At 34.9% G+C, this 12068-nt stretch overlaps 1 protein-coding gene across 5 annotated transcripts in view; it reads right to left on the bottom strand.

Annotated features, from left to right (window-relative positions):
* HGF (hepatocyte growth factor) overlaps positions 1-12068 on the bottom strand; it is an 81243-nt gene that overhangs the window by 32793 nt on the left and 36382 nt on the right. For all 5 annotated transcript variants that reach the window (XM_043462916.1, XM_043462918.1, XM_043462914.1 and 2 more), the window contains one exon: positions 1678-1852. In XM_043462916.1, coding sequence (XP_043318851.1) covers positions 1678-1852 — 175 coding nt within the window. The remainder of the gene's footprint in view (positions 1-1677; positions 1853-12068) is intronic.

Genomic DNA, 12068 nt, shown 5'->3' with positions numbered 1-12068 from the left:
CTGGGGCAAACAGTGTTTGGTACAACCAGGAGTACCTGACCAGTACTCCATTCTCTGCTAGCCCACAAACAGTAAATGCATCAATACTCAGCAAAATGATGCATCAGAATTTACATGTTTTATAACACAACTCACTTTTTGTTTTTTCATATTTATGTTTATCTTGACCAAATAACCAATTAAGAAAGAATAGCTTGATGGTTGTGGTCATTTAGTCACTAAGTCGTGTTTGACTCTTGCAATCCCATGGACTGTAGCCCGTGATTCTCCAGGCAAGAGTAATGGAGTGGGTTGCCATTTCCTTCTTCAGGGGATCCTCCCAACCCAGGGATCGAACCCAGGTCTCCTGCATTGCAGGCAGTCTTTAACCACTGAGCTACAAGGGAAGCCTTTCCCCCAAAAAGAAGAATAGCTTAAATCCCAATAATATATAGCAACTAAACTTTTGATCATTTTTTATTGTGAAATGTGTGGGTTCAATTTCTATAATGATTTTCTTTTCCTTACAGATGAGGTTAAATTTGGCTCACATACACAATCTTGAGTATTTCCAGTCATTAGAAGTTAACCAGAAGTGTGCATGGCACTGATACTGTCTTCTTTGTCTCTCTTAACTATTCTTTTCTCATTTTCTTTGTTCTCTCTACTTTTTGTTTATTTCTGAGGTGTGAAACACATAGGTCAAAAATAGAGTTAACTGCTGTGAGGAAAATGAGGGAAATAAAGAGAGTGGCAACAATACATTTATTATAAAATAATTTTTAAAATACAACAAGTGACTATTTAGTATCTAAGCAAAGAACTCTGAATTGGTTAAAAAAATTAAATAATATAAAAAACGATAAACTATATCCCCTCTCCAGTGAATGGGCCAACTAATTTCATAGTTCTCCATCTTGAAATGTTAAGCCCTCTTATTAAAAGTCAGTTACATAAAGCCAATATATGTTATTTATAGGTGCTATTTCAGCAAAGCCACTATGAATGACACGTGTGTTATAAATTTTAAAAGCAATCATTTTATGTTCCTAATAACAAGGTGGACAATTTAAAAACACATGGCATTGTGGCTGTCCAACAAAATTCAAGTGGTGAAGAAAAGCAGCCATGGGGAAGACCATAACAAGTATATAACTGATATTCAAGGGCAGTTTCTTCAGTTTGATTCATCTATACAATTGTTTTACTTCCCTATTTGTTAAATAAAATTTTGAAACAATAAAAAAATTTCATATAAAACTATAAATTTATTTTTCAAGGCTGAAAACTCATCAGTTTACAATGTTGACTTAAATCAAAGTATGCCTTGTAATCTCCCCTAAAGTTATTATGAAAATTTAAGGAAGCACTAGTTTGAAAGTTTCCTGGTTGTCGTTACCACTAATTTGTTCATTAAATAGACCTGCAAGAACAAAGCTGTGATCAGAAACCTAAAGATGTTTTTCCCAAAGCATGGATGGTACATCAACCATCTGATTCAGAATCAGCAAGAGTGATTGCTAAAATGTATTATTTGAGGCCCAAATTTCAGACCTGAAGAATCAAAAATTCGGGGTGGAGGTATCTGCCTTTTAATTGCTAAATTTTCCCCAGGTACACTGGATCACTAACATAGAAATTATGAAAAATCAACTATTCTGCTTACTGAAATTTATAATATTTCCCTAATTTACTCACTTGCACTTGAAATTTTCAGGCGTTATGTCATGCTGGTGAGGATACTGGGAATCCCAACGCTGACAGGGAATTCCATTCCAAATGGTATTGATGGTGCCCCGGTAACCTTCTCCTTGACCTTGAATGCATTCAGTTGTTTGCATAGGGACATCTGTGTCATTCATAGTACTGTGGGCTATTGGTAAAAAGAAATATAAATTTAAATAAAATAATTTAATTTGTCATCTACCTCTTAGAGTTCACTTGCCTTTTATTTGTAGGATTTTCTGTCCCATAAGTTTTTATAATAATTGAATGAAATAAAAAATTCAGTTTATTATTATTACTATCTCATTCAACCAAAAGGAGGAATTAAAATGGTGGACTCAACTTGTTGACATTTTAAAAATATTACTTGTCTCTAAGCAGATTTATTTCTTGCCTTTTTGTTTGTCCAATTTCATTGCTTACCATACCTGATAAAGATCCTGAAAATCTCAGTAAGAAAATATTTAAAGTACAAAATTAAACTTACAAAACTTGAGCTCTCTCTTTGTCTTAAAATATACTCACTTGTACAAAATATAACTCAAAGCATTCTGGAGCAACTAAAATTCATATACCTTCTCAAAACATGCATGACAATGTTTATGTTTCCACGTAAACTCACCAGTTACCTTTAACCTAAATGGTTATTCAAGATGCCTCTGGATAAAAATCAAGTTGACACCCTCTAGGATAGTTTAAAAAGTGAATTAATGTCTTTTATTCATCTACTCTGAAATTTGATGTATCATTTCTCCAAAGGAGAGGTCAGAATTAGGCATGTTTTCAGAGGCTAGGGATGTGTATGAAAATGTACCATATTTAACTGTGTAAATACTTTTAAAGTGGCTCTTTAGCTTCATTTTGAATTTCTTTCTTTCTTGCAAATAATTATTACCTTATGTGGCTGAATGCTTTATTTCATCAAGTTCCTTGCAAAAGTAGTAGAGTCTACGTTTGGAGTTGCTCTATGAAGCTTTGTGAAAAATAAGGATTAATTAATGACCATCTCAACCACTGTAATATTTTAAACACAGATTTCCACAAACTGCTCATTTAGTAATTTTTCTTTTAAAAAACTTCTTCAGCTCATCTTAAAATGTGTTATTTCTTATGTATTTGCTTTAGGGAATAGAAATGCAGCTCAGAAACATCCTAAATTAAAAAGAAATCCAAATGGACATGAGAAAATGTTCACAGATTGACCCATAAAATGGGCATTGACAGTGGATGACTTAGAAATTAGTATCTGTTGATATTGGCAATGTATATTGATTCAGGAGGGCTTCCCTCATAGCTCAGTTGGTAAAGAATCTGGATGCAATGCAGGAGACCCCAGTTCGATTCCTGGGTTGGGAAGAGCTCCTGGAGAAGGGAAAGGCTACCCACTCTAGTATTCTGGCCTGGAGAATTCCATGGACACAGTCCATGTTTGCAAAGACTTAGACACAACTGAGCAACTTTCACTTCACTTCATTGATTCAGGAAGAACAAATTTTTGAACTGAGAAATTACTTGTATAGAAGTTCATTCTATTTAAGTTCATTATGATTTTAATACTATCTGAAGTTCTTTGATGAAATAGAAAATAAAATAAATTTCATAATTCTGAGGGTTAGAACTATGTTTCATTAAAACAAATGCTAGTAAGCTATTTTTTCTGATAATTTGAGTGGATTGTTAAATGATTTGAGGAGACTGGGTATGTGCGGGAAGCCTTTAAAGGGTGACAACTCTAAAACAGGTACTGACATATATATTTAATTATAAAACTACGGTGTCAAAAAAGACAAAAGGAATGTCCCCAGGAATCTGTCAGTTCATTAGCTTAACATTTTAAGAAGAAAACTTTTGATCCCCCACTTCTTGGACACAAGCTCCTGGGCAGTAAACTTGTGACCTCAGTCAGATCTCAGATTACTGACAATGGCAAGAAGGTCAGAGTTAGGGCAGCCAGAGCAAAAACACTTCCGCTACTCTCATGGACTTCATTGCCTGACTTGAGTACTACAGATCTCTTACTTTCCTAGTTATGGGTGTGTGTTTTGTTTTGGGTGTTAGTGATCCATCCTTCTCAGTATCATTTTGGCACTATGAACTTGCAACTGAAGAATCCAGTCAGCCAGGGCCACCTTTGGTTAAATATGGGCCTTGCACGCCCATCAGAGGTTAACACACTCTGTTCCTTGTAACCCACTATAACTGTCTAGACATCAACCTAAACAATGTAAAAAGAGGAATGATACAATTTAAAAGCTAGTAAAAGATAAATATTTTTCTAATTTGAGGCTAAGTTTTCAAATTTTTGGAGTCCTGGTGAAAAGAAATATCTATATTACAAAAACTCTTAAGTCAAAGAAAAGACTATAAACTAAGCTATAATAATATTGAGGAAAATATTTCTTTGCTGATGGATGCATTAAAATTTTAGTGTCAAGTTCAGAGACCAGCATTGTTTTACTGACCTTGCACCTCAACTGCAGAGGTTCCCAGAAAGTTTTAAAGAATTTGTTTTCACTTTAAAAGTAACTATCATAAAATCCTCATTTGAACAATTATGCTAAATATTTTTTCCTGAACTTTTATTATTATATTTTAAAAATGATATAAACTTATTTTAAGGAGTCATTATTATTCACTAAAAGACAGTGTAAATTAAAATGTTTAGATAAAAACTAAATTTTTAGATTTAGATTAAATAATTGGATTATTGAACACATTCTAATTTGGAGGATTAGTGAACAATTTCTAACTTTGAAATTATAAAAATTTACAGAATACAAAGAATTTTTGCACATGAGTAAAAATACAATATTGTACAGAATAAATATAATTTCATTAGGTCTTGTTATAAACTGAATATTTGTGTCTTCCTCAAATTCATATGTTGATATCCTAATCCCCATGTTATGGTATTAGACAGTGGGGCCTTTGGCAAATGTTTAGGTTGTAAGGACAGAGCCGTCATAAATGGGGTTATAAAAGAGACCCTGCAGAGTTCCCTTGCTTCTTCTACCATATGAAGACACAGGGAGGAGTTAGCCATCTATGAACCAGGAGTCAGCCCCTCTAGATACCAAACCTGCTGGCACCTTGACCTTGGACTTTCAGCCTCCAGATTTATGAGAAATATATTTCTGTTGTTTAGAATCTACCAAGTCTATGGTATTCTCTTATAGCAGCGTGAAATAAGTCTGGCCCTATCAAGATGTAAAGAATCTAAATAATATTATCGTTTTTGACTCTTATTTTAATAAGCATCTGTAACTGAAATATGTAACCTGAAACAACTTGATGATTTTACTTATTGTGGTGTTTTAATTCAGTAGAAATATTTTTTTATTATTTAACTACAAACTATCAATATTTATATAGTATTTTGTTTACTTAAAAAGTACCCTCTGAAGTCAGTGAATCTGTATTTATCCATTTCAGCTGCCAGAAGAGGCCCCATAAACAAAGCTACATAATTCTGATGGCAATGTATAGAATAATATAAGCAAAAAAAGATATATTAGTACAACAAGGTAACTACATAGCTTTTGTTAATTAGTAACAGTTATTGTGAGACTTTTTGCAGCTATTTAATAAATATTATTTGAGGGGGACCATGAATGATTTGTCCATAGACTATTTAACTGATATAAATGTTTGATCTCTGCCGCCTACATGAATACTTATGATTCAAACAAAAGGAATTATTCCTGGTCTGCAATAAAATAGACTCCCTCAGCTGTCCTACTATATAAACATCAAAACTTGGAGCAAAAACAAAACAAATGTTTCATGCTATTTGATTTGAAAGGGCTGTTAAATGTTGGGAAATCTATTCTTTTGGACTTAATACTTAAACATTAGACCTGAATGAGGGAAGGCTTTGAAGAGTCTCCAGTGGCCTAGCATAGTGTTAAAGAAGCACAGAAACATCCCCAGTATTAGCTGAAGATTATCAAGTTTAGCCAAAGCAACATGTTTTTAAAATATTACATCTCAACATCCACAAATTGTTCTGCAAGTATATCTACCAGGCTTACACTGAAAATACCAGGAACTCTTCTGAGAGTTTCTAACAAATAAAACATTTTGCCAGGGGTGTTAGTAGTGGTCACCCTTTGAAAGCAGATGCAAAGATATTTGTATGATCCTCAGTGGCCTATGAGTGAAGGAATGTTTTTCTTTGATGACTGACTCAAAGTTTTCTATTTGGAAATGCTTTAAGGAAAACAACATTTGCTATTGAAAAATTTCACTGTCTTGTTAGAACGCGATCAAATACAGTGGGTGTCTCCTAGAACATTAATTTCACTTTGCTGATATGGATGTGCTGTGATCTTGTTATTATACTACTTGGTAGAGAATTTTAAGGTCTAAATAGATTTTTTGAGAGAATGAACATTAATTGTTATGTAATTGCTAGGAAAACCCTCTTGCCTCCAAGACAATGTATAGTAAATTCACCTTTCTCTCTGTTAAAGGCTAGCCAAGTCCTTGCAGACAGACCACGAGGCCCTGACAGAGGTGAAAGGCAATGGAGAATGTGAGTACACACATAATGACAGAAAGCCACACCCAGGGCTCCATAACTTTTACATGGACGATTAGTAAATCTTTACATCTACAGTCCCCTTAGTCCTCCAAAAAATCTGGATTTCTTAGTGTTGACAAGCTATTGCTGTTCTTTTGCCTATAGCTAAGAACAAGTTGCTTCATAAGCCATTGGCTAAATACCTGATTATTCTTAGAATAATTCAACCCAACCTACTTCTTATTCCTAGCTACCGAAGAGCAATTGAAATGTAGGATTTACTTTACGATGGTCCCTGGATATTTAGAACAACGTGTAAAGCTACTATCCCATCATCAGACTTCTGCTCTTTGGGCCGCAAAGGGCAGGATAAGGCTCAATGTAAATTTAAAGAGCTCCTTGTTTTAAACTGTCATGAGAGAATAGTATAAAGACCTCCAAAACACAAACCTCAAATTGCTTCCATGTTTTCTTTCCATGTGAACCTGGAATTCATGTCTGAAACTTTCCCCTGGACTTTATCCAATTCTTTTCTGTTGTAAAATGCTCAGGAGACAAGACTTTCATGAAAGGTCTTCAATTTTATTCTCTTAGTCCTTAGAAGATGACTTGGAAAAGACCTCCAGTACAAGATCTTTCCCTTGGAAAGAATATTGACAGCAATTTTTTCCTGACACTGAATACAATGAGAGGACTATATTTCTATGAATCTCTGTTCTGGCCTTGAATTAATTAATAAAATTTAGACAAATAATTAGCTTTCTTTAAGAAGGAAAATGTTTGCTAAAGTCAGTTTCCCAACACACAAAGACACTGAATTTTAAAAGGTTATATATATTCCTTCCTTTAAGATTATGCCAATGTACATTGGTTACTAGGAGAAAGGATTCTTTTAATTTGTGGCAACATATTTTCTCAAGTCACCATAATGAAATAAAACTGGGTAGCTTAATCAAAAGTAATATATTTTCTTATAATTCTGGCAGCTATAAAGTCCAAGATTAAGGTGGTAGCCAGTGACTCCTGGTGAGAGTTCTATTCCTGGCTTGTAGATGTAGGTATAGACATACCCTTTTGGTATGTCCTCATATTGTAGAGAGAGAGATTATGCTCATCCTCTACTCTTAAGGCCACAAATCCTATTGCTTTAGGATCCCATCATTATACTTCATCATCCTTGTCTCCTAAGAACCCAACTCCAAATGCAGCAAGGGTTTAGACTTCAGCATATGAATTTTGAGTAGGAGAACACAAGTCAACCCATAATGATAATTTTGATAGAAATCTTAGCTATCAGAGATCTGCCTAGGCCACACTTCTGCAGTGGAGAGTTGTTCAACAAGTATAAAGTTTCAGCTATGCAAGATGAGTAATTTTTAGAGAGCTATGATATGACATAGTAACTATACTTGATTTATACTGTGTTGTATACTAAACAATTGTTAACAGAGTACACCTCAAGTTGTGTTCTTACCAAACACACACACACAAAAAGGCAAGGGAAGTCAGGAGGAAACTTCTGAAGGTGATTAATATGGTTATTATCTTGATTGTGGAGATAGATTCATAGGCATATGTTCAAAGCTATCAAATTGTGTTCATCAAATATGTGATTTTTTTTAAACATCAGTTATAGCTCAGTAAAGCTCTCAAAAATGTAAAATGGCTCTGGACACTTATATATCAGAAGTTTAAAAAATAAGAAGGAAAAGAAAAAGAAGGCGAAAAAATAGGGAAGAAGTCACAATCTTTGTTTTTTTTATTGAAGGAAAACCCATCAAGACAAGCAGCAAAGGAGCAAAACTAGCTCAGGGAAGCATGAAATCTGACAGTGAGCTGAAGTGATGGGAAGAAGGTAAGAAGCAAATCTTCCTAGTTGGAAATGTTTAGGAAAAGCCTGTTTTTTACATGGAAATCAAAATGCATAGAATAAATTCCAAGAGATACTAAAAGAAAATGAAAAACAACCACTGATTAGGAAAGGAACAGTCATTCACTCAACACAGGCTTGTTGAACTCCCGTCACGTGCAAGGCAATGTGGTAAGTCTCTGGGATACAAAAAAAGACATACTCTTCTGGAGCAATGAGGTACCATTACACGCCAGTCAGGATGGCTGCTATCCAAAAGTCTACAAGCAATAAATGCTGGAGAGGGTGTGGAGAAAAGGGAACCCTCTTACACTGTTGGTGGGAATGCAAACTAGTACAGCCGCTATGGAGAACAGTGTGGAGATTTCTTAAAAAACTGGAAATAGAACTGCCATATGACCCAGCAATCCCACTTCTGGGCATACACACCAAGGAAACCAGATCTGAAAGAGACACATGCACCCCAATGTTCATCGCAGCACTGTTTATAATAGCCAGGACATGGAAGCCACCTAGATGTCCATCAGCAGATGAATGGATAAGGAAGCTGTGGTACATATACACCATGGAATATTACTCAGCCATTAAAAAGAATTCATTTGAACCAGTCCTAATGAGATGGATGAAGCTGGAGCCCATTATACAGAGTGAAGTAAGCCAGAAAGATAAAGAACATTACAGCATACTAACACATATATATGGAATTTAGAAAGGTGATAACGATAACCCTATATGCAAAACAGAAAAAGAGACACAGAAATACAGAACAGACTTTTGAACTTTGTGGGAGAATGTGAGGGTGGAATATTTCAAAAGAACAGCATGTATACTATCTATGGTGAAACAGATCACCAGCCCAGGTGGGATGCATGAGACAAGTGCTCCGGCCTGGTGCACTGGGAAAACCCAGAGGAATCGGGTGGAGAGGGAGGTGGGAGGGGGGATCGGGATTGGGAATACATGTAAATCCATGGCTGATTCATATCAATGTATGACAAAACCCACTGGAAAAAAAAAATAATAAAAAAATAAATAAAAAAATAAAAATATAAAAAAAAAAAATTTGATAGAGAGAGCTATTAACCAAATAGCTTCAAAAATAAATGTGGAAACCAAACTCTGAGAAGTACATGGAAGGAGAGGTTTATGTTGCTATAAATATACAGTAAGGAATTTGACCCAGTCTGGGGAAGTCAAATGAAGAAATGATAACTGACTTGAAATCTGTACAATGGGTAGCTGTCAGTTAGGTTAGGAAGGAAGTAAATATTTTTTTAAGGCAGAGGAGATGGCAGGGGTGAAGGAACTATAATGAGAATATGGAAGATATGAGGTACAGGAAGAAACCTATTCTGGCTGGAACAGAGAGCACGGAGAGATGTGTATATGAGGCTGGAGAATAGGGCGGGGAGTAAAAGATGATTTTGTTTTGTCTGTGTCCTATCATCAGAGGTAGTGACTGCAGAGTTATATACTGGGTGTGTGTGTGTGTGTGTGTGTGTGTGATGTGCTAGGCATAGGGAATGATATATTCGGATTTTTTTTTTAAATAGTCTATTTGCCAAGTGGAGAAGGAGTTGGAGGGGAAAAGCTTGTGAACATGGATATAGCTCCACTCAGAAGTCCATCCGAATATTCAAGAAAGTTCAAAAATAATTGTCTTAGATAAAAGTGATGAAGTAAAATGGGGATTTGAGAGCTACATAGAAAATAAAACTTACAGGCCTTAATGATGTATCACATGTGAGACATGAAGGAAAGAGCATGTTTAGGATTATTTTAAGCTTTTGGATTTTAAATTGTGTAAATGGTGGTATCAGTCATGCAAAAGAGAGCGTACAAAGCAGATTAGACCATCCTACAGGGTAAAGGAAGAAAATCCGAGAAAAAGATAATAAATGATGGAAGTCTCTAAGAAGGCAAGTTGCTGGTGATGAAGGGTGGGAACAGATTTACAAGTATATCCTAATTAGAGTATTTTTGTGCGATATCAGCCTTACATGTCTGACATGGAGCAAAAAAAGTTCTAAGAGGGATACCTGGCATTCCGGAGATCTTTGCAGGAACCTAGGAAGTCAAAACTGTTTTCATAACAATGCTAAAATGCCACTTGTCCTTTTTACAGTGGTATTTCCAGGTGCACTTTGATGTATGATATCCCAAAAGACTGAATGCAGAAGCAAATACAAGACACTCAGCTGTCTTCTTACAATTAAGCTAACATTAAAGAAATTTACACGCACAAAAAAATCTAAACCATTATCACTGTTCTATTTTTCTGAAAAAAAAAAAGTTACTTTTCTTTTAAAATGTTATATTTGTTAACATCGAATGAGCTTATTATGTCTAATCAATTAATAAATGTTTTTAATTTATGTTTTAATTTCCAATACATTAGATATTGACTCATGTAACTCACTAAGACAATTTGGTGTTCTCAATAATGTGTAAAGATATCCTCAGTTTAATTGATTTAAATAATCAATGGGATACCTAAGGGACATCAACCACAACATAAGGGACATAAACCACAAGTTAGTTTTTCAGCTGCCAAAGAGCTACTAAAGTTCACTTCAGAAAAGTACAACTAGTCCCAACAAATATTTTGTTTCTCTCTGAAAAGCATGAACTAATACATAAAACAAACTCTTACTTAGAATAAGGAGTTACTGTTATAGGGAAAAACTATTAAAAAATCAGTACTTCATTTAAGCACTACATGGGACCTCCAATCTTACTACATGTTTGCATGTCTTAAAATTCTGTATTCTTGGAAGTCTGTTAAAGTCACATAGCAGAGTATGTGTAGGCTGCCGTCTGGGGAGACATCACCTTTTGAAGAATATGGTGTGAAGGAGGACTGAAAAGGCCCGTCCCAGAACAGCCTGGTACACATTTGTCAGGTGATGAACTTTCAGTGATACACTGATTTCAAGATGAGAAACTCAGAAGCAAAGTGACAATTATAAATTCATAGTTCATTCAGCTTTTTAACAAAGGAACTGAGAGCAGTGTTCAGAACTTTGGCTCTGGTGTAAAAAGCCCATTGTCAAGGCATGTCATCTTTTACTTTACTAGTTTATGATCAAGTTATGGAATTTGCAATTTTATCATCTATTTTGCTCTGCTTTTTCCACTTCTCTATTCCCAGCAGCTAAAAAAAAATGACATATAAGAGCTACTCAGTAAATATTTGTTTAATGAATTCTATAGAAAAGGGGTAAACACCCCTCCTTATGCTCTCTCTATGCTTCCTGGGAGTGCTGCTATGCCCAAGGCTTTTGCTTTCACTATCCACTTCTGATTTTGCATGTCATTCATGGAAGACTGAACTTAGGTATGCTCTGAGCACTGACATAAAGCACCTGCATCTCAATATAAACAGAACCGAACTTAATATCTTTCTCCTCAAATTTATTCCTCTTAAATATGCATCATTTAATCAACTTAGGAAAAAAAAACTTTAGACTTTACCTTTTCCCTATCTCATTTCCCAGTTCATCCAACTTGTCATCATATATGGGACACTTAATATCATCATTATATATTTGAACTCTTTGATATTGTTCACCTCCTTCTTCACCTTGTTATTCTCACTGTGTCCTGCCTTGGTTCACATTCTCCTTCTTACTTTCCTGTTAAAATAAGCTCTTATGAGCTGCACCTGCCTCCTTGTTCAACACTATGCTAACCACCCATAATATACAGTAATTCTTATGGATCAGTAGTCTTCATACGTTGGGGTTTTTTGTTTTTGATTTTTGCTCTTGTTACTAAAATTATTATGAAAAATTACTTATATTCCCTCTCATGCTTTTAAGTTGCCATCTACATTTTTATGCTAAGTTTAAATAGCTACAAAAGATGTGATTTCTAGCATGATTTAACTATTGACAGTTTTAAAACAAAAAATTTTATATCATTCTTTTGAATGGATTTAAGTTTCTCTAAATACCACGGGGACTTATATCT

Source organism: Cervus canadensis, chromosome 3 (genome assembly GCF_019320065.1).
Source record: "Cervus canadensis isolate Bull #8, Minnesota chromosome 3, ASM1932006v1, whole genome shotgun sequence".
In the NCBI taxonomy this organism is placed as follows: domain Eukaryota; kingdom Metazoa; phylum Chordata; class Mammalia; order Artiodactyla; family Cervidae; genus Cervus; species Cervus canadensis.
This window is presented reverse-complemented; position numbering and strand designations above follow the sequence as displayed.